The following is a 24,393-nucleotide window of genomic DNA, read 5'->3' as shown; positions in this document are numbered from 1 at the left end:
TCATTTTGTTGTTTTCCTGAATTGCATTTCAAATTGTATAAAAACTTTAACTTTGCTGGAACATTTATCCCTGGTTGTCCTCTGAAAATGGGTCATGCCCATTCAGACTTTCCTAATCAAGAAAAAATAAATACTGAACCAACCCTGGGACTGTGAGACACATGTTAGCCACTGATCCCTCACATGTTACTTCCACGTGTTGGTGGTGGTGATGGCATTTCTTCTCAGTCACCCAGACCAGAATACAGTTTTACAGCAACCGTGGATGAAACCAGTTTATTGACATGTAGGTTTTCTCACTCTGGCACTTATGAGAATATGAACATATGAATCTACCATTCAAAGAAGGCTAATATCCGTTAATCAAATTTATGTATTGTAGATAGGGCCCATGTAACCATCTCTCCATAATTTCATCTGTCTTATGAGCTCTTTAAATTGTAAAGCTGCTATTGCCATTTGTTGTTTATCAATGTAAGCTTTTCCATTCTACCACCATCCTCTCTATAGGATAGATTTCATTTTACCCTCCCAAAACCGGTCCTTATGAAGTATCTGTAGCTTTCTGTCTCTCAGTCAATACCTCCTGTTCATTGTTTCCTTATGAGACAACCTACTTAAATCATATTACCTCTTACCTAGCACTCCTTTAATGAAATTAAGTTTAACTTATTCTTTCTTTCCTCATATTCTAATGTGTCCTTTCCTGTTATAATCTTTGGTGCTACTCTTTGCACCATTTTTCATGTAATAGTTTTTTTTTCCTATAAAGGCCTAGAACTGTGTGAGATATTGCAAATACAGCATCATCTGTACTCTGTATATATAGTAGCATCATCACCACAGTTTCCCATGAATCTAGCCTCCCCTTCACTAACTCTGACATTTTTTTAAAGGACAGGTAGATGTCTTGATGACATTTGAACTCATAAACATTGGTTTACTAGACCAATACTCTAACCCCTTAGCTACAAGTTGTCCCTGTACATCCCCTTCACTATGTAATCTGACATGCTAGTTGCCTTCGCCACAGCAACCATGCAGTGATTTGCATTATTTAGCTGTTGATTCATATCTGCATATAACTCTTTCTGTTCTTTTGCACTTTACAGCAAAACTCTTCCAACCATTTTTCTTATTTTTAATAAGAGGTGTTGCCATACAGTATGTTGTATTAAAAATTGAGCTACCGTATTGCTGTCTAGTTATGTAATAAATCCAAGCTCTCTTTGTAAACATCTTCTTTAATCAGTCATTTCCAGATAATTTTGCAAATAAATGCATAGTAGATGTTTCTGTGGCAATGAAAACACTGTGGAAAGGACAAACGCCGAGAAATATGAAAACTTTTATTCCAAGGTTAAACGTTAAACAATCCACCACGTTTTTCGTCAACAACCTGCAATTTCATATTTCTCGGCTGTCCGGTGCATTTGTCCTTTCCACAGTGTTTTCATTGTTTACTAGTGTTTGTTACACTGTGCCTCGTATTCTAGTTTATTATTTCTGTGGCAATGTCAGTCAGATAAGTAATGATGGTAATAAGAGGGAATGGTGTATTACCCACTTTTAACCTCCTCATAATTCACTTCTTCTGTCCATCAGCTGCCATTTTAGTCTGTTGATTGTGCCTCTTTCTGTACCTGACCTTAGTTTCTCTAGTAGCCTAAAGTGAGGTACAATCAACCGACTTATTTTATTTTTTTTGACTGTGAAAATGAACTAGTCCAAGGATACTTTTCAACCATGAACCAAACCAGTTAGGCAAATACTCTGAAAAATGCAGAATTCAGAATATATTCATTGTTACACATTTAAAAATACAACAAATAAAATAAAATCACTAACAGACATTATAATGTGTACATTGTTGTAAGTATAAATTAGCAACAAACAGCAGAATATAGGCTTCACTAATGCACAGTAGAAGATTATGAATGGGTCAGCTATCTTAACCACTTTATTATGTGTTGGAGACATGGATGTCAAGAAATTCACCTCAAGAATGAAGCTCAAGAGATGAATTTTGCCATCAATGTCAAGAACACATAATGCAGGGTTACAGTCCGCTGACCTGCTCATAATTCTTTGTAGTGTTGTAGTGCATGGAGATTTGTCTTCTCCATGTACTACAAATTAATCAAAACTAAGATTAAAAAAATGCAGTGTGTTGTTTGGTAAAGCAGTGGGGCAGTGGTTGACATCTGTACTTATTCCCTGTCTAAAGAAATGACGCCATTTCATGTCCTGCTGCTGTTTTCTGTTGAGTGCTGTATGCTGTAGTGCAGACCTGACCTTAACAATGCTCAGAGGATGCTTAACAATTGTTAAGCATCTCTCTAAGCATTAAGGTTGGGTCTTGCACTATAGCAGCATTGAACCAGGATATTATTAACCATTTTTGAGCGTATTCAAGGCACTCGTGCACTACAACAATGTAAGGTGCAGTATTTTTGTATCATATGCATGTACGGTGTATTAACAGTAGTAGTAAGGGAGTCTTCCCTCACTCAGTTTGCAGGTATAGAAACTGTTGCAACAGGTACTCTTAAAATTTCCAATAAAATACTGTGCTATGGCCTTTTAAATTCCTAGGTGAATCCCTCTCAGGACACTTTAAACCTAGCCATGCTTCCCATTTGCCACCCAGCTGTGTTATCCCACAGGTGTTTAACTATACTTGCTGTAGCTGTACTTAAATACTTCTCATTTGTAGTAGATTATTTTGTTTGGGTCTTGCCTTTAGTATAATATGGGTCCCTACTGAAAGATAAGGTGTTTAAGCCCTCCTTTGTCCATTAGGAGGATGGGGTCAGCAAAATACAGAAGAAGAACCTCTTTTTAAATATTCCCCTGTTCTTTGCTTCAGAAGTTGTTACACCACTGCTGTTAACAGTAATTTCAAATTGTCTTCCCTGTAATTTTTTACCAATCTTTTGAGAGCACCCTTCTAAAATTAATCAGTTATTAGATTCCTTAGGATTGTTATCCTTTTTTAATGACTTGTTTAATAATTTCACTAACAGACCATTTATTTATGTGTTATGCCATGGTTTAAGTGTAATTAGATGTTCTTTTGCGGTAGCCCTTTTCTCAACGCTAATACTTTGGCATCCCATTTTTTTTTCTTGTTTTTGACTTTTGCCAATTACACCTCTTTTGAAACCTTTGAAGGTAACTCTTCAGTGCTACATTTGTTTCATGATTTTGTATTTCATGTTTTCTGGCCATCTCTTCATGGCAAAATTTTCTCTCCCTCCCCTCTTTCTGTACTGCTATTTACCCAAGTATTTCTCAAGAAATGTCTTCCCTCTCTTAGCCCATCATTTCTCATCTTTATGCTTAGCAGACCTCTCAACTGTAAAGATTTTCACAGAATGTCCAGATTTGTGCCCCATATTTTTGGTGTGTTCCTCCTAAAATCTGTACTTTTCTGGCAAACAGCTGAGGACTGAAGTCATTAAATAATGACAAACATTTGAGTTTAAGACTCCACATTCTTCAGAAAATTCATGCTAATGCAAAACCTATTATTCAATCAGTAAAAATAATCCAAACAGTGGTAACAACCATGCAGATCCCAAAAATATCGCCAGAAGCAGTCCTTAGAGTAAAAACAGATTTTTAATGTGTATTCTGGTAAGCGCTTTCGCTTATAGCTTCTTCAGACCATCAACAAGTTACCATAGTGTGATACATAGCTCTAATATATTGTAATGCAGCCAATCAGAGCATTCAATTCATTAACTCATTTCTCAGAAATATAAAGAAACATCACCCTGATATATACGAAAAAATGCATCCCCCTATATATAAAAAATATATAATATGTGCACATGCATTTAATTTAGCACAATATAAATAATAAAATTATGAATATAAAAAACTTAAATCCGTAAAATAAACAATTAATACTAATAACTTCAATATTGCATTGCATAGCCTGTATATGCATACCAACTACAAGTGCAATTGCAAAAGTGTTTAACCCATTCAGCCATACAGCAAAATATGTAGATATTATAGGCATATAAAGAAAGTAAAAAGTTAATATAAATATTTCATAACTTATACAAGCATACAGCATAATGTACCCAGTCTTTATTTATTTAAGGTGGTTGAATTAGTGTGCTCAACAAACGTGCAGTCTCCTAGACAAATGTGCAGTCTCCTAGATTTGAGAAAGGGCTTTAAGGAAGCTCTTTCATTAAGACCTTTGCCTCTGTTAGCTCTTAATTTCAAAATCCATTTCACCTCCCTTCCCTCAGTGCAGTTCCTAATGTCCCCTCCTCAAGCATGAGGCATTACAGTGTCTATAACCATGAACTTAAAAACATGATCTTCTCCTGTCAAAAGCACGTTTGGCAAGAGCATTTGCAGGCGATCTCACCCTTATGCCGTATAGGTGTTCCCTTATCCTGTACTAAACATCCTGTCTGTCTTCCCAACATAGAAAGACCGACAGGTGTCACAGACGGCAATGTATACTACATGTGAAGTGTCTGCCACAAAGGTGAAACTATAACTTTTTCCTGTATCAGGGTGGATAAACTTCCCACTAGCGTCTATATATCCTTTTCAGGTTTTATGTCAACCATATGATAAACCTGAATATGAAATGGGCTCTGGGACGCACCCCTGTGGACAGTGTAACTTTTGTGGATATATATATAGACTCTAGTGAGAAGTTTATCCACCCTGATACAGGAAAAAGTTATAATTTCACCTTTGTGGCAGACTGCGCGACTTCACATGTAGTATAACTTGCCATCTGTGACACCTGTCGATCTTTCTGTGTTGGGAAGACCGACAGGATGTTTAGGTACAGGATAAGGGAACACCTCTGTAGCATAAGGGTGAGATCACCCACAAGTGCTCTTGCCAAACATGTGCTTATGACAGGAGATCATATTTTTAGGTTTATGGTTATAGACACTTTAAGACCTCATGCCCGAGGAGGGGACATTAGGAAATGCACTGAGGGAAGGGAGGTGAAATGGATTTTGAGATTAAGGGATGACAGAGGCAAAGGTCTTAATGAAAGAGTCTCCTTAAAGCCATTTCTCAAATCTAGGAGACTGCACGTTTGTTGAGCACACTAATTTAACCTCCTTAAATGAATAAAGACTGGGTACATTATGCTGTATGCTTGTATAGGTTATGAAATGTTTATATTAACTTCTTACTGTTGTTATATGCCTATAATGTCTACATATTTTGCTGTATGCCCGAATGGGTTAAACACTTTCACATTTGCACTTGTAGTTGATATGCATATACAGGCAATGCAATGCAGTATTGAAGTTATTGGTATTAATTGTTTATTTTACAGATTTAAGTTTTTTATAGTCATCATTTTATTATTTATATTGTGCTAAATTAAATGCATTGCATATGTTATATATTTTTTATATATAGGGTGATGTATTTTTTCGTATATATCAGGGTGATGTTTCTTTATATTTCTGAGAAATGAGTTAATGAACTGAATGCTCTAATTGGTTGCATTACAATATATTAGAGCTATGTATCATACTATGGTATCTTGTTGATGGTCTAAAGAAGCTACAAGCGAAAGCGCTTACCAGTGTACACATTAAAAATCTGTTTTTACTCTAAGGACTGCTTCTGGCGATATTTTTGGGATCTGCATGGTTGTTAACACTGTTTGGATTATTTTTACTGTTTTTATCATTTTCTATACTTGCAGTGGTACGTTTACCCTGAAGAGTGTTTTGTGGCTTGGTTTTTTATCTATTATTCAATCAACTTTCTAAGTTTGTAAGAACAATATTTAAAATCTATCCCTATTTGTCCCTCCATCATTTTAGGCTTTGTCCAGATTTTTTGCTCTAAGAGGTTGAGAGGTATGATGCTTAGTTAGCATATTTTTTATTTAGTCTTTACTACATATTTTCATGTCTCCACTTTGACTTTAATTTGCAGTACTTGGTATTTATGGAGTGCTACATTTTACTTCTGGCCCTTCAGCTGAGTTGCTCAACTGTGACTTCTGTGTTTAGTTGAATTTGTTGCATTCTTGCATCACTGACCTCTGTCCTCATACTGTTCTATACTATTCCAACTAAAGCAGTCAGTGATTTCAAAATATGTGCCATTTTACCAGCCAAATTCTTTCTGCCTCTTCTACTATTCTACTATTTTTTTTTTTTTTTTTTTTTTTGCAAAGAGGCAGACACAGTCTAATTCGGTCTAACTTACCAAAGCCCAAACATTTGATGAAACCTCTTTTACTCTGTCTCTCTGGTAGTGTATGCGCACCTTTTATGATTTCTGGAGATTGACAGTGAATGCCTGAAAAATGTGACTCTTAATATGTTTGCCTTGTTTTACTGTAATTCAGAGTAATAATAAATGGAATGAAGGCTATGTACCTTGGAAGTAGGGCAGTTTGCAAACTTCACTTAAGTGAGGACAGTTTTCCAACTACTCATTTGCACAGTTTGAAAAGGGAGAAGTGCTTAGGTTGTGTCATGTCTTAATATCTCCCTTCCACTGGCCAGTGATAGTTGGCTGAGTTACAGAAGCTTCCCCTGAAAGAAACAATATTTTAGTGGGATTTATTGGAGATGCAGTTTCTTTTGGTGAAGTGAGATTTTCACAGCTCCTTATTATAAGTCCAAGACGCATAATTTTTGGGTCCTAGAGTTATGAAAATAAAACAGGGAAACTTACAAGAGAGCAGTGATTATTCATAATCACTCTTTTTCTTTAAAGTTACTTTTTGGAGAGGGGCAAACCCCCCTGTACCCCCTATATATATATATATATATATATATATATATATATATATATATGTATATATCATTCACTCCAGTGGAGCTCAGGAAGTTTGTACTGTAGCTTCCAGTGGGCAGAGCCTAAGCCTTTTCACAGAATCAAATTATGTCCTCACATTTCAAACAAATGTTCATATCTCTGTAACCATAAGGATTATTAAAGACGTATAAAAGGCAAACGCTTCAGAACAAAGTATTTTTTAGTGGTAGTATTCTTTAGGTTCTAGGTCTTAAACCAGATTTTATAAGTCAAAGTAAACACATTAACTATTACATTTGTAATGTTTTGTAAACAACTTACAATATCTCAGCAAATACTCAAGTTACATACACATTGTTGGCAGCATTTTATTCGTCTAACTGAGAGCTTTCATATGAGGCTAGGAGTTCTGTTTGTGATACTCGGTTGTTGAGATATTTAGAAAAATGTGAAAAGTATATCTATATAAATTAATATCATAAAAACAACCGTTAATATCTATTTACCTGCACTAGACAGAGGTCAGATATTAATGCAGTTGAGTTTGCTATTGTGTAAGCTTTAAGGTGAAATATTATAAAACCACATAGCATGGTTTGGAATTATTGATGCAAATATGAACAAGCAAGATTTGATGCCTAGCGACGTCAGTAGGAGCTAATTGCAGATGCACCCGGAGGTGTCACTCAGATGTAATGAGATGGATCTAGGACTATTGAAAGAAAGTTCAATAGTCCGAATCTACAGTCACCGAACACACTTTAACAAAAGCACTTTCACCAAAAAAGTTAAAAGTTAAAGTTTTTTTCGTTAAAGAGTGTTTAAAAAAAAAAAACATTACTTTTACGTTTTTGCAGGGGGGCAAGCCCCCTACACCCCCCACACACCGCCTACTTAAATATTCTCACTCCGCGGTTGCACTACAGTGGGGAAAAGGGAATTATCCCTTATCCCCACTGTAGTCCGATCTCCGCAACAGGCATACTTACGCGAAAGTGCCTTTTGGTGAAAAGCACTTTCGTGCAAGTATGCCCGGCCAAATCTGTTTCGGTTATGTTGCCGTTCGGTGATCCATACGGATCCCAATGAGATATATAGAGAAATATAGATATAGATATGTATATAAAATTACCTATTTCTGTTATGCTGTTCTGGGACTCAGACTTACAGTTCTAGGAATTTGAAACTGTTAAAGACTTGCACTGTTTTTTTGAGAACTGGGCTCATATTGAATAGGGAATTATTGCAGTGTTCCTAACCACATATAGCATACTTTCAGGGCACACATATTCTGGTGTATTCCTTGATATTTTGAAGATCCTCTTCCTACTTGTGCCCATTCAAAAGTTTCTATTTTCTGTAGGAGGCATTAATTCCTCCTCCTCCTCCTCCTCCTCCTTCTTCTAACTTTTTCATTGACATTGCACTCTGTCCATTACTGCTAAATAAATAAATAAATAAATGTGAAAGAGAAACATTTTCCACTGCTTTGCCTTCTTTTAGCGTGCCATGTTGGTATGCTCATATGTGAAAAGTTTTAGAAATCCTTATGTTCAGTATTGTATTAATGTAGTATGCAGTGAGTTATCATGGAGAGTACAACAAATGCTTCTTTTTGTCATGGTTAGGTTGGCATTTTCCGCAAATCAGGGGTAAAATCCCGAATTCAGGTGCTGAGACAGCTGAACGAAGCATCCCCTGATGGCGTAAATTATGAGGGGCAGAATGCTTATGATGTGGCAGATTTGCTAAAACAGTATTTTCGAGACCTGCCTGAACCCATTTTCACAAGCAAGCTAACAGACACTTTCCTGCAAATCTACTTATGTGAGTATAATTGGAGATCTGGGAGTCTGGACTGGCATATTCTTCTGTTTAGATTTTTTTATTCAAGTTACCAATCTATTTGAAAACGAGTTTTAGACATATGTACTTTGTTTTTGGCAGGATGTAAAGTTATTCCACTGTAGCAGTCATTTGGCTTGTCATAGCCATCTTTGCTTTAATTAAATTACCCTGCCTTGCCTTTTGCGCACTTTGTCAATACTTTCTGATCTGAAAGTAGGAAACTTGGATATTATTCAGTGAATGCTATTTTAGTAAGTTAGAGCAGTTTACAAAAACTGAAGTTGTCATATGTAAGGACCCCAATCCATTGAACAGTAGCATTCGTTTGATATGTAAGGCAGCTTAACCTAGCAAGAAAAGGAAGTGTTTTCATAAATTTGTACACCAGTTGCCATGCATTTCATTTCTCTATTTGTTTATCTATCAGTTTGTCTAGCTATCAATTTGTCTGTCTGTCTAGCTAGTTGGCTGTTTACTTATTTTCATTTGTTAACAGGGAGTGTCAAATTTGAAGACCCACTTTTAGTAGAGCCCTGAGGAGAAATGCCCCAGATGTTTCAAGCATAAAGCACTTCATTTTATAGAGTACAATATGTTACTAATAACAGGGTATTCAGTATGCAACATTATCAAGCATGCTGTCAAAAACGGAACTAGTGACAGTAATTCAAAAATGTAATGAGGCATGTCATACAGAACTGCTTATTGCAATATGACACACAACTAAAATACATAATGGCTAGCGTTAAGCAGCAGACACAGTTTTAAACTAAAGTCACGAACATTGTCAAATATATAATGGTAAGCATTAAGCAGCAGAGAGAGTTTTAAACTAGAAACATATGAATAGGGTTGCCACCTGTCTCTCTTTGTGGAGAACAGCCCCTCCGTGGGCATTTGTATCCTGTGAAAACACTGAAAAATGGTAAATGTTCCAAGATTTTAGGGGAAAAATGTTTTCCTAATTTTTCTTTAATAGTTGTGTAACACAATTATTCTATATATGGAACACCTAAATATTACAGTAAACTCTCAGTTAACTGGCACCCATGTGGATTGGTAGATGCCGGATAACTGTAATTTCTGGTTGCTTGAGAGTTATTATTAAAATAGGCCTGACTAACACTGTACCCTATACTGTTTGTTTGGTTAACTTGTTCTCAGGTTGGGGGGAGAGGGAATTTATTCCTATCTTCCTTTATAAAATGCTAAGACTGTAAGGTATGTTTCTGCCGGGGGAAAACAGAAAGTGCAACACATGAAAAATGTACTGTATTTCTCGGATATTTTTTGCTGGTTGCTTGAAAGTTTAGGTTGCTTGAGTTCCGGTTAACTGAGAGTTTACTGCATATAAAACAGCATAACTGACTCAAATGTTTTAAGAATAAGTTTTTACTTTAGCAAAAAGCTGACATTATGTATTTTGCACTGGCTATGGGTATAGCTTATCCTGCAAAATTCCATGTTTTCAAAAAAAAATGTCCCTCTTTGGACATTTGAAAATGTGGCAACTCTAAACATTAGCATTGTCATATACGTAATATCCAGCAGTAAGCAGCAGAAGCAGTTTTAAAATAGAAACATGAACATTGTCAAACTGCTAGTGAATTGTATATGCAAAGAAATGAGGTCTGTCGTAACATATCCTAGGACTGATGATTCCATAACTGCCTAAAGGGTCACAGTTTTTAGGTAGACTTTTGTAACTTGTTAATGTTGACATTTAATTGTAGGTTAGAGCTGAAACTGTTGCAGATTTGTAAATCGCTTTAGCCTTCACCTGCCATGACAGGTTTATTTTTATTTAGTAATTAACTAGTCAATTAATTATTACCCAGGTAAGTCAACTTGTCTGACTACACTATTCAGCCACAGCTCAGGCCTGTAAACATTAACAAACATGATACAATACATAAATCGTGCAGCAGTGGTAATATAAATGGCAGTAGATATTTCATAGTAATAAACAAAATTATAAAATAAAGGATGATTAGTATTCAGAAAAGAGCATGTTGACTGGACAGCTCAACCAGCATGCCCTTTATAAATCGAGTATATGCTAACAGAAAAAAGTCTGGCTGCTAAAGTACCACTGAGCAGCCATACTTTCTATTAGTATAGGCTAGATAGCAGCATTCTAATCCTCTTCTACAAGGACACATCAAAATATGAAAAAAATCAGATATGTTCATATTTGTGTTATCCTCGTAGACACTATGGAGATGCTCTTTTCTCCATTGCTTTTCTTTCACTGATGTACTGTGCAAGCACGGTAACACAAGGCCTATATGTATGCATAGTACCTCAACAAAGGGACGACAGCAGGGAAGGAGACTAAAGCACCATTATGCAAACACATTATTTAAGAAAGAAAAGCAATTTCTTTCTTGAATAATATCACTGTGTAATAGCAACAGCCCACAACTGTGTGTGGATATATCAGGATTTACCCACAGTTGGCTTTGCCCGAAGGATAAAACTTCAACAATTATGAGTAAATCCTGATATACCCACACAGTCATAGATTATTGCATAAGAATAACATGATACAATGAAAAAAATGATAATTGATACAAATTTGTTGCGAGAAAATTGCTGAATATACAAGATCACCTAATTCTTCAGGTTAATAAGAATGCGATAGCAATAATAATACAAGTAGTATGCTGAAACAAATTATCTCAGAATTTCAGGGAAAATAATGCGTTGCAGCATCATATACACACACATATATATATATATATATATATATATATATATATATATATATATATATATATATATACACACATACATGCATATACAGTGTCCAGAATGTGCTACAAGCCAGTGCAAATTTCATACAATTGATGTGATTATTTATGTGTTTATTTCTTTGCCTTTGTTAAACAAAGTAGAACAGCAGTCCTTCTGGAACATTGACTAGTTCAGTCTATGGTTATAAACTGAGTGAGTTACAATGCATAGCAATAAAGTTTGTACACAAAACACATTAAGTAAAATTATATATAAAACACATAAATAAGCTATTTGTAACTGCACAATAGGAAAATGGGTTAAAAACATAAATATTCTAGCAAGATTAGTACTTTTTTGTACTAAGTAATAGTTGTATTTACATTATAAAGAATATGTAGAAAATTACGTTTAGAGGTTAGTTTCTTGGTTTGACAGAGTGGAATTTGATAGATTAGATGGGAGGAATATGAGGGAGAGAGGGAATGAAGAATATAGTTGATAATACTTCTAGTTGACTCTTAAGGCAGTGAGATGGTCAGATGTGTAAAGTCTATATAGAGAAAGGTATATGGTGACAAAGACCTTGTATTACTGCTCATGAAGCATTTGCACTTTATATTAATATATACGTATGTATTGCTTAAGTTTTCTGAAGTGTTGACAGCATTCATTCAATTTTATATTGGTTGGCAAGAATTCCTAGATTTTTGGAGCTAATAACTAGAAGGCATGATACATGTTATTATGGAGCTTATTGCAGAGAATTATCAAATTGAGTGTGGAAGGGGCACTTGACCTTAAGTTATAAGTAGAGGCTCTTCCAGTTAACCGGCTGTCAAAACAGTGAAAGGAGTCTAAATTATTCAGTTTAAAGATCAGAGTATCTTTGAATAGTACAGACGTTTGTTTGGTAGGGGGGCACTTTGTTTTTGTGAGAGTAGAGCAGTGGTTGTCTTTCTTTGGGGAGAGGGCTATGAGTGCACAGACATTACCAAGTGTAAACTGAAGGGAAGTTTCGTTCTTTGTGTAAGATGGTGCAGAAATGGAAAGTCCAAATCTGATGTTGTCAGTCGTCATTTTTTCCTTGACAGATGGTCCTGTTCTGATATGGGAACCAACTCGGCCGTTACTACAGCTTGCACCAGCCAAAAACTCTCAAGCTTCACCTCTACCAACAATCCTCTCACAATTACCCCAGATTTCATTTGCTGTTTTTCCAAAATGGTCACGTTTTGCCAGTACTCTCACGTTTCAGTCAGTTTAGGTAAACTTTTATTCTATTTCTTAGAGATATCTGTCTGTTTATTTCTATCTACTCGATCCTCTACCGAATACTTTAAAAATTTCTCTCTCTTTCTTCCTTTTTTTTCTTACACATAGTGTAGCCTTATATATCATTGTTGATATTCTTTTTACTGTACGCATTAGTGTAACTTCTGCAGCTATCATTTTTGATAGTTTTCCCTCTTCACTTTCTTTCTCTGTGGCTTCAGAACCAGAGACCTCTCAGAGCTGTAGCTATCCTGTCAGTTCCAGGGGACAGGACTCGACTCCAGGTTTTTCGGAGCCATCCCTGCTCCTTGGAGCTTTGGCTCAAGTTAGCTCGGCTCCACCTTCTGTCTTGAGTGCTGGTTGTGTGGAGCAGGGAGTGACCCCTGTCTTGAAGCAGTCTCTCCCAGTTTCCAGCCTCCCTTCCCTCTTCAGGGGGGCTAGCCTTCAAGGCAGTGGAGAGTGGGCCCTATCGCTTACGGCGACTCAGTCGGTACCCACCCCCTCCCTGTGGCTTTGTTATTCCATCTGTCTCTCCACTGGGGCAACAGATCCTGAAGTCTCAGGTTTCTCAGACTCAGGTTCTGTCATCTTCTGACACTTCCCCAGATTATTCACCTGAAGAGGTCTCTCAGAAAAAGAAGTGCAAGAGGAAGCACTTGGATTCCCCACAGGAATCAGTCACTGAGGATACAGATTTTGATGAGGGGGAAGGGTCCGTACAGTCACCACCTGAAGATGTCTCCTTTAGAGACATTCTAGAAGTTTTAAAACAAAGGGGTGGCTGGAAGTCCCAAAACCCTTCCTTGGAGGAATCTGTTTACCTGCAGTCTTTCGGCTCCTGCCTGTTTACCTCTTGGGTGACCCCACCCGCTGATGAACTCATTCAGTTGACTTCACTGCAGGTGTGGAGGACTCCGGACATCATCGAACCCATTTTCAAGAGACCTGACAAAATATTTTCTGCCCTTGAAGATAAACAGTTCTGGGCCAAGGGTTAATGGTGGATGCCATGGTTGTAGCTGCTGCCACAAAAAAGGAACTCGCTGAGGAGAGTTGATCTGTCCTTCTGCCAAACAGGGATTCTTGGGCTATGGACAGATTTGGGAAGTGGGTCATCTTGGCACCCTTTACAAGACTTCAGCAGGATCTGATTAAGGAATTGTCAGATACCCTGGTGGGAGCTGTAGCTGAGGGAGTCCAAGAAAAAGTGGCTTCCCAGCTAACCACCCTGGAGTTTGTGTCTAATTCATCCATGAGGCTAATGGCACATACAGCCGAAGGGTCTTCCAGAGCAGCGGGTACAGGCATAGCCATAAGGAGACACTCCTGGATACACCTATGTGACTTTGTAGAAACATTCAGGTCTTCTTTAGCCCAAAAGTAAAAGAGACTTTCTACAGGTGTGAGAAAGATGGTAAGGCCCTTTCTGCTCTGAGGGTACATTTCTCTACCCCCCAGAGGTCCTTTTCTAGGAACTAGAGGAGTGGTGGGAAGATGTTGTTCAAAAAATCCCAAGGGCCTTTCCATGACACACGTGGAGAGAGTTCCCCCTGGGGCAGAAGGAGGAGCCAAAATGGAAACGGTCACCTTTGCTGCAAAGGTGGTCTGCAAAACCAGGACTTCAGGGATTCCTTTCTAAGGGAGCCCTTTCATCTGTCTTGAAGGGAGGCAGTCGGGGGACTCCTTGCACCTAAGGGTCTTGTTTGGCATCTACTTCTCTGAAGTACAGGTCAACACTAAGGGACTCTGGCTAACAAAGTTTGCAGATGACTGCAAACTGGGAGCCATTATTGAATCCCCAAATGATGTGGATACTCTACAAAAGGGCCTTACAGAAACAGATGCTTGGTGCCAGAGCCATGGGCTCAAGCTCAATGCCAAGAAATGTATTGTTATCCCCTTTGGGGAAAAACATGTATCCATGAATTACCATATAGGTGGCAGTACACTAAACACAGAAAGTGTGATAAGAGACTTAGGGACACAGGTGGACAGTGGTCTCACCTTCGATAACCACATCGCCACAACAGTCAGGAAATCCTTTTATGTGGCACACCTCATCACGAAGGGCTTTTCATCCAGAAAAAAGGAGGTCATTGTCCTACTGTACTCATCCCTCATTAGACCCATTATAGAATACAACGCCCCATTTGGTATGTACCTCTCAAGACATCTGCAACAACTGGAAAGGCCTCAGAAATACCTCACTAAAAGAATCACAAGCCTAAAGCAGATGCCCTACGCTGACCGCCTTAAAAAACTCCAGCTATTCTCTGTCGCATATCGTCTACTCAGAGGCGATCTCTGCTTAACATACAAGGCCATGTCAAACCCAGAGCTGTTGGACATGCTACACTTAAAGAAATCCCAATCCCTCAGAGCTACACGCTCCAGGGATCTAAACCTTGTCATCACAATAAACAAAACATGCTGGAGGGATAGGTTCCTGACCCAGAGACTCCCCAGACTCTGGAATAGATTGCCCATACATGTCAAGCAGAGTGCCTCTTTGGACCTCTTCAAGAGGAACCTTGACGATTGGATGGGAGAAAGGAAATTCACCCCAGGGATCACGTCAGTCGCCCTGCTAGACAGGGGTCCAGGAAAGTAAATAATGTGGGAAGAAATAGCCAGGGAATTGTTATGGCTAGGCTTGTATAGGCCCTAGGGCTGATAGCCTAGTACCAACCTATGAACCTATGAAGCACCTGGCTAAACATAACAACAGATTCCTGGGTGTAATGGATCATATCGAAAGGCTATATCATTCTCTTTTCTCATCCTCCCCCTGTACACAAGAAAATCCCCGATGTTTCACCCAATCAGAGGGATTCAGTAGTGCAAGAAATTCAAAAACTGCTGGACAAAAGAGTCATCCAAGATGTCCCGCCAGACAAGAAAGGATCCAGAACATATTCAAGATTCTTTTTAGTGCCAAAAAAAACAGGGGATTGGAGACCGATTTTGGATCTCAGTGTGCCGAACAAATCTATTCAGCAAACAAAACCCTGGATGGTCACAGGACAGTCAATTCTTCTCTTTCTGAAGAAAGATGACTGGGTGTACTCAGTAGATCTTCAGAATGCATATTACCACATAAAAGTTGACAAATGCTCCAGGAAGTTCCTCTGCTTCCAGCTAGGAGCCAGTCATTACCAATTTAGACTGCTGCCCTTTGGTGTCACCACAGCCCCCAAGGTGTTCTCCAAATGCATGGCAGTAGAAGCAGCTCACTTGAGATGCAAGGATTCTGGGTGTTTCCCTACTTGGACTATTGGCTCATAACCACTTCGACCAGGCATCAGTTGATAGTAGCCAGAGATTACACTCTCAGCATCTGGGGATTATAGTAAATCTCTTGAAATCCCAATTGACGCCAATGCAAAATTTAGAATTCATAGGGGCTGTACTAAATACAGAGGCAGCTATATCATCCTTTTCTCCAGGGAGGCTTCAAAGAATTATGGTACAAGTTTAAAAGATAATCCACAGAAAAAGGGTTCCTGCTTGACTAGTTTTGCAAACTCTAGGGTCAGTGGCAGCATCAATAACTGTAGTACCTCTAGCCATGTTTCATATGAGAATTCTGCAATGGCCACTAGCTTCTCAGTGGTCTATCCTTCACCAACCCTTGTCAGACAAAATTCTGATCACCAGTTATAGCAAGAGGGATCTTCTTTGATGGATGAATTTCAAACAGATTCTACATGGTCACCCCTTTGTTCTTCCAGAGCCCACGGCCATAGTGACCACATTTTGTGGGCAAGACTGTGGAAGGCATTTGGTCCCCATTAGAGGCCAACTTGCATATCAATGTCCTGGAGCTAAGAGTGGTGCTTCTAGCATTGTAGGACTTTCAGACAGCTCTTCCTCAGGGGACAATTGCACTTCAAACAGACAAAATGTCAGTAGTTTGGTGTATCAACAGCAGGGGGGAGGAACCAAGTCTTATTCCCTTTATCGAGAAGCCTTCAGAGTGTGGCAGTGGGTGATCTCTTCCAATCGTTTTCTAATAGCAGCTCATATTTCGGGGAGTTCCAGTGTGATTGCACACAAGCTGAGCAGATGTATCCGTCAGCTTCCCAGGTGGTCTCTCAATCCAGAAGTGGTGAAAATGATCTTCCGTCAGTTGGGTTGACCTTGCTGTGATCCATATGCTTACCCGGTAAACAACAAGTGCAGCATTTACTTTGCCCTAATTTCCTCCTCTGGGGAAGTCACCCAGAGATGCTCTCCTCCACAGTTGGCCCCCCGGTTTCCTGTATGCCTTTCCCCCAATACCTGTTATTCCAAAATTCTTACAGAAAGCACTCAGGTTGAAAAGCACAGTAATCCTCATTGCACTCTTTTGACCTTAACAAATTGGTTCCTCTTCCTTTGGCCGTATTTGATTCCACAACCCTGGATTCTGGACCTGGTTCCAGAACTTCTGCCCCACCCAGATGGACTTGTTCACCCAGACATTTTGAGCCTCAAGCTGACAGCGTGGTTCCTCCAATTCCATTAGTTGCCAGATGTCCTCATATTTCTTCTTCAGTATACCACATCCTCTTATCGGCTCATAAACCTTCCACTCGTAAACTGTTCTCTAGCAAATGGAAAAGATTTACGATTTGGGTCCATGAAAAACATATTAATCCCTTTTCTGCTTCTATATAGTATATTTTAGATTTTTTTAGCTTCTCTTTTACGTGCTGGAGCTTCCCCTTCTACCATCAGATTACAATTAACTGCAATTTCTAATTTACACGATGGTTTGGAAGAACATTCTTTAGCCTCTCATAGACTTTGTAAGTCATTCCTAAGAGACATGCTTTTGTTGAAACCCTCTTTCAAAGATCTGAGGCCTCCTTGGGATCTAAAGTTAGTGTTACAGGTCATAATACATCCTCCCTTTGAGTCCTCTGCAGCATGTGATCTGAAGTTTTTGTCTTGGAAGACACGTTTTTGGTAGCCCTTAACCTCTACCAGAAGGATTTCAGAGATTCAAGCCTTGTCGTCTGAACCTCCTTATCTGATTTTCCAAAAGGACAGAGTTTCTTTACAAACAAACCCCTCCTTTCTACCCAAAGTAGTCCCAAAGTCTAACACCAGCACAGCTCCTCGTGGTGGCCAGCAGTGTTCCTCTAGCAGCAGAGACCAGAAAAGACTACCTTTCCAGATTTTAAGTATTTTTCTTGGCTTTTTTCGACTTTTTGTGCCTTTCGACTACTGTTTCTGCTTGTTTTATCAAAGTTTGCACTGTTTTTACTGTGTTTATAAGCTAAAACTGTTTACTGCACTTGCTAGTTTAAGTTTTGCCTAAAAGTTAAACTACAGGCTAATACACTGAAGTGTACTAGCTTTTGATAGCATTTAGTCGAAAATCATAGCATTTATTGTGTTTTCTGCTTTTCTGTAAAAAAACTTGAAAAAACAAAAAAAATATCCTTGTTTTCCATACTCTCCTAACTAGTGTTCCAGAGACCAGATTTTGCTGATCCCTGGGCTTTGTCTTGGTTCCTGTGTTTCTCCATTTTCCTTGTTTGGCCAGGGGGAAGTTTCTTTACTCACCAGTGAGAGTGGGGAGTACTGAGCTGCCTGTTTGTCCTTAGAGGAGTGGTTTAGGGCAGTAACTTGTAGTCTATTGGCCATTTTGGGTCATTTCCTGTCTTTTCCAGCCCCCTGCTATAAAGCGCGTTTTGGCGGGCTTTTCCAGCTATTGAGAACTCAGCACAGCTCCTCGTGGTGGCCAGCAGTGTTCCTCTAGCAGCAGAGACCAGAAAAGACTACCTTTCCAGATTTTAAGTATTTTTCTTGGCTTTTTCGACTTTTTGTGCCTTTCGACTACTGTTTCTGCTTGTTTTATCAACGTTTGCACTGTTTTTACTGTGTTTATAAGCTAAAACTGTTTTCTGCACTTGCTAGTTTAAGTTTTGCCTAAAAGTTAAACTACAGGCTAATACACTCAAGTGTACTAGCTTTTGATAGCATTTAGTCGAAAATCATAGCATTTATTGTGTTTTCTGCTTTTCTGTAAAAAAACTTGAAAAAAACAAAAAAAAAATATCCTTGTTTTCCATACTTTCCTAACTAGTGTTCCAGAGACCAGATTTTGCTGATCCCTGGACTTTGTCTTGGTTCCTGTGTTTCTCCATTTTCCTTGTTTGGTCAGGGGGAAGTTTCTTTACTCACCAGTGAGAGTGGGGAGTACTGAGCTGCCTGTTTGTCCTTAGAGGAGTGGTTTAAGGCAGTAACTTGTAGTCTATTGGCCATTTTGGGTCATTTCCTGTCTTTTCCAGCCCCTGCTATAAAACGCGTTTTGGCGGGCTTTTCCAGCTATTGAGAACTCAGCACAGCTCCTCGTGGTGGCCAGCAGTGTTCCTCTAGCAGCAGAGACCAAGAAAGACTACCTTTCCAGATTTTAAGTATTTTTCTTGGCGTTTTCGACTTTTTGTGCCTTTCGACTACTGTTTCTGCTTGTTTTATCAAAGTTTGCACTGTTTTTACTGTGTTTATAAGCTAAAACTGTTTACTGCACTTGCTAGTTTAAGTTTTGCCTAAAAGTTAAACTACAGGCTAATACACTCAAGTGTACTAGCTTTTGATAGCATTTAGTCGAAAATCATAGCATTTATTGTGTTTTCTGCATTTCTGTAAAAAAACTTGAAAAAAACAAAAAAAATATCCTTGTTTTCCATACTTTCCTAACTAGTGTTCCAGAGACCAGATTTTGCTGATCCCTGGACTTTGTCTTGGTTCCTGTGTTTCTCCATTTTCCTTGTTTGGTCAGGGGGAAGTTTCTTTACTCACCAGTGAGAGTGGGGAGTACTGAGCTGCCTGTTTGTCCTTAGAGGAGTGGTTTAAGGCAGTAACTTGTAGTCTATTGGCCATTTTGGGTCATTTCCTGTCTTTTCCAGCCCCTGCTATAAAGCGTTTTGGCGGGCTTTTCCAGCTATTGAGAACTCAGCACAGCTCCTCGTGGTGGCCAGCAGTGTTCCTCTAGCAGCAGAGACCAGAAAAGACTACCTTTCCAGATTTTAAGTATTTTTCTTGGCTTTTTCGACTTTTTGTGCCTTTCGACTACTGTTTCTGCTTGTTTTATCAAAGTTTGCACTGTTTTTACTGTGTTTATAAGCTAAAACTGTTTACTGCACTTGCTAGTTTAAGTTTTGCCTAAAAGTTAAACTACAGGCTAATACACTCAAGTGTACTAGCTTTTGATAGCATTTAGTCGAAAATCATAGCATTTATTGTGTTTTCTGCTTTTCTGTAAAAAAACTTGAAAAAAAAAAAAATATCCTTGTTTTCCATACTTTCCTAACTAGTGTTCCAGAGACCAGATTTTGCTGATCCCTGGGCTTTGTCTTGGTTCCTGTGTTTCTCCATTTTCCTTGTTTGGCCAGGGGGAAGTTTCTTTACTCACCAGTGAGAGTGGGGAGTACTGAGCTGCCTGTTTGTCCTTAGAGGAGTGGTTTAAGGCAGTAACTTGTAGTCTATTGGCCATTTTGGGTCATTTCCTGTCTTTTCCAGCCCCCTGCTATAAAGTGCGTTTTGGCGGGCTTTTCCAGCTATTGAGAACTCAGCACAGCTCCTCGTGGTGGCCAGCAGTGTTCCTCTAGCAGCAGAGACCAGAAAAGACTACCTTTCCAGATTTTAAGTATTTTTCTTGGCTTTTTTCGACTTTTTGTGCCTTTCGACTACTGTTTCTGCTTGTTTTATCAAAGTTTGCACTGTTTTTACTGTGTTTATAAGCTAAAACTGTTTACTGCACTTGCTAGTTTAAGTTTTGCCTAAAAGTTAAACTACAGGCTAATACACTCAAGTGTACTAGCTTTTGATAGCATTTAGTCGAAAATCATAGCATTTATTGTGTTTTCTGCTTTTCTGTAAAAAAACTTGAAAAAAAAAAATATCCTTGTTTTCCATACTTTCCTAACTAGTGTTCCAGAGACCAGATTTTGCTGATCCCTGGACTTTGTCTTGGTTCCTGTGTTTCTCCATTTTCCTTGTTTGGTCAGGGGGAAGTTTCTTTACTCACCAGTGAGAGTGGGGAGTACTGAGCTGCCTGTTTGTCCTTAGAGGAGTGGTTTAAGGCAGTAACTTGTAGTCTATTGGCCATTGTGGGTCATTTCCTGTCTTTTCCAGCCCCCTGCTATAAAGCGCGTTTTGGCGGGCTTTTCCAGCTATTGAGAACTCAGCACAGCTCCTCGTGGTGGCCAGCAGTGTTCCTCTAGCAGCAGAGACCAGAAAAGACTACCTTTCCAGATTTTAAGTATTTTTCTTGGCTTTTTCGACTTTTTGTGCCTTTCGACTACTGTTTCTGCTTGTTTTATCAAAGTTTGCACTGTTTTTACTGTGTTTATAAGCTAAAACTGTTTACTGCCCTTGCTAGTTTAAGTTTTGCCTAAAAGTTAAACTACAGGCTAATACACTCAAGTGTACTAGCTTTTGATAGCATTTAGTCGAAAATCATAGCATTTATTGTGTTTTCTGCTTTTCTGTAAAAACTTGAAAAAACAAATATCCTTGTTTTCCATACTTTCCTAACTAGTGTTCCAGAGACCAGATTTTGCTGATCCCTGGACTTTGTCTTGGTTCCTGTGTTTCTCCATTTTCCTTGTTTGGTCAGGGGGAAGTTTCTTTACTCACCAGTGAGAGTGGGGAGTACTGAGCTGCCTGTTTGTCCTTAGAGGAGTGGTTTAAGGCAGTAACTTGTAGTCTATTGGCCATTTTGGGTCATTTCCTGTCTTTTCCAGCCCCTGCTATAAAGCGTTTTAGCGCTTTAGCTGAATTAGCGGAGTTGCCACTGTTGCACACTAGGGCAGCGCCGTTAAGCAGGTTTAAACTATTCGGCTACCTAAAGTCCACTCTTCAAATTTTCCCTTAAAACTACCTTCCTCGAACTATACTACTGATCTAATCAGCGTATCCTATAACTAAAAGATCATCTCTACTTGGCTCCAAGTAGACTATTGTCTATCTGTTAAACCTAGCACTTGCTCCTACAGTACTTATTACCTTGATACGGCACTCTTATAGATAGCACCCCAAAAGGCAAACCCCATTTCTCGGTCACCCACGTCCCCGGAATCTCTTTTAAAGTTTTTGTCTAGTCCTTCTAGCATGTCGAGGATCAGTTGCTAGTGTCCTCTCCTGCTCAGCTGGTGAACCTGGGAATATTGAGGCAATGTTACAATTGCCTCATGTACACAGACAACCCTCTCCTCCTCCCACAAAACACAAATACATGCGAGAGATGCAACTATACGGCCAAACTGGAGGCTGAGCTCTCTCAACATAGGACTGGCAAGACCAGTCAGGAGGAGAAGGTTACCACACACACTATAGACCCAGTCTCACATAGTACCATCACAACCTCAAATCATACACATAAACACACAAAGACATACTCGGAGGCTCTGATCAAAAATCTACCAAAACAGCAGAGGCCACCAAAGCAGACACCCAAACAACCACCATCTCAGAACACAACACCTGCAACACATAGACCTCACAGTCAGAGTGTCAAACAGTCACAGCCCTTAAGGCCAAACACAATGCCAGACACACTAGTCATTGGTGACTCCATAGTCAGACACACTGACGTCCCGCTCACCAGACTGAGTAAGGAGAAGGCCACAGTAAGCTGCCTGTCAGGCGCTAGAATCCGCCACATAACGCAAGCACTCAGGTCTTTCAACAGCAGGTACAAATACGAATCAGTCATTGTCCACGCTGGTGTAAACGACCTGAGACGTACCTCCTTGGACTACATGAAAAGAGACATTGAGGAGCTCTCTGATTATGTAGCCCAGGCAGGTATGACCCTGACCTTGAGCAGTATCCTACCTTCACCAAGAATGATGCCACAATACAGAGATAAGATGATCAGCTTTAACAATTGGCTTAAACTCTGGTGTCATTCAAAGGGGATCCAATGTCTGTCTGCCTGGGATGACATGCTGGACAAGCCACGCTGCTTCGCAAGGGACGGCTTGCACCTGTCACCCTGGGATTCGGATATTGGCAAAGGCTCTTGCCACCCCCATAGTGCCTTTTTAGGCAAGGCTCAAATTCTAAACCTACCACCCTAGAACACAAAAAAGGAAAAAAACTAAGGGTAATGCTGCTCAATGCCAGAAGTCTAAATCTCAAAATGCACGCACTCGAGGCCCTTCTCAGTATGGAGAACATCGATGTCTGTGCTGTGACAGAAACCTGGTTCAAGGCTCCTGAAAGCACCCCAGCACTATCAGGTTTTACCTCATATCATGCATTCTGGCCCCAAAATCCAGACAATACCAAGGAAGGAGGGGGGTATCCATATTCATCAAGGACACCCACACCTCAAGACTGGTGGCAATGCACGATGCATCGGAGACCATCCAGGTGCAATTAACCATAGGCAAGACTGCTCTGCAAATTGTAGCATGTTACAGGCCCCCTCACAAACTCAGGAACCTCACATGGCCTTCCTGAAAACACTAGAGGGGATAAATGTATCACCAAACACCATCATACTAGGTGACTTCAATTACCCTAATATAGACTGGGAACACTACTCAAGCCCAAACACCCTAGCCCAAAAGTTCCTGGAATTCATAAACTCAAATGCCATGGAACAACTAGTCACCATCCCCACAAGAGGAGAAAACATACTTGATCTCATCATCACGAACATGGGAGCACAATGTTCAACACCGGAAGTATACCCCTCACTGGTGAGATCAGATCACAAACTAATCTCGCTGGAGGTCCTCATCCCACCCCACCTGAAATAAAAAGACCACAGTAAAGAACTTCTCGAAGCCGACTTCACACTTCTAAAGACTAGTGTGGTCTCCTTTAAGGCCCCGAGCGGGAAAACAGTACTCAAGCCGCTGAATCACTTACAAATGCCTTCTACCAGCACCTGCAGGACTGCATGGATAAGGCAATCCCAAGCAAAACAAAGACTCTTTGTACCAAAGGCAAGCGTCCAGTCTGGTGGACCCCAGCCATAAACAAACTCTACAACAAAAGGAGGAAGCTACTACAAGATAGAGCAAAATCCTTAAAAGGTAAGACACCCTTGATCACTATAAGTAAAAAACTAAGAGCTCTCATAAAATCATCCAAAGCAAATTTTGAGAGAAAAATAGCTAAAGACTCAAAAGACAATCATAAGGCCTTCTTTAGCTATGTTAGAAACCTGGGAGGAAACTCCCAGATATGCTCAGAACTAGTTCAAAATGATGTGAAAATTACTGATCCTACAGACATTGCCAACATACTGGCTGACAGGTTCAGTGCAAACTTCTCCCCTCCCCAAAAGGAGAGATATCTATACCAAGCGATTGCAGCCCCCAAACATCTCCAACCCAAGTGAGAACTGCTCTCCAAAGCAAAAAACACAGCATCCATGGGACCTGATGGTGTCCCCGGCTGTGTGCTCCACGAACTCAATGAGGAATTAAACCCGCAGCTAGGACAGCTGTTTAATCATAGTCTTACCTCTGGATACGTACCCAGGGAGTGGTGCACTGCAACTGTGGTCCCACTTCACAAAGGCGGTGCCTCCACCGACCCTGGAAATTACCGGCCCATTAGCTTGACAAGCCTTATCTGCAAAGCCATGGAGAGGATCATAATGGACCTCATAAATAAAGACATAGGGAATTTGCAGACTTTGGATCCATCCCAGTTTGGCTTTGTCAAAGGCAGATCATGCCTTCTAAACTTGGTTGACTTTTTGAAACAGTCACCAAAGCCATTGATGAGGGAAAGGCAGTC

The 24,393-nt window shown here is 39.7% G+C and overlaps 1 protein-coding gene across 3 annotated transcripts in view; it reads left to right on the top strand.

Moving 5' to 3' along the window:
- Positions 1-24,393, top strand: part of STARD8 (StAR related lipid transfer domain containing 8) — a 780,205-nt gene that overhangs the window by 682,585 nt on the left and 73,227 nt on the right. For all 3 annotated transcript variants that reach the window (XM_044057100.1, XM_044057099.1, XM_044057101.1), the window contains exon 8: positions 8,409-8,607. In XM_044057100.1, the coding sequence (XP_043913035.1) occupies positions 8,409-8,607 (199 nt within the window). The remainder of the gene's footprint in view (positions 1-8,408; positions 8,608-24,393) is intronic.

The sequence above is a fragment of the Protopterus annectens genome, chromosome 15.part0 (genome assembly GCF_019279795.1).
Source record: "Protopterus annectens isolate FY-2018-M chromosome 15.part0, PAN1.0, whole genome shotgun sequence".
In the NCBI taxonomy this organism is placed as follows: domain Eukaryota; kingdom Metazoa; phylum Chordata; order Ceratodontiformes; family Protopteridae; genus Protopterus; species Protopterus annectens.
This window is presented reverse-complemented; position numbering and strand designations above follow the sequence as displayed.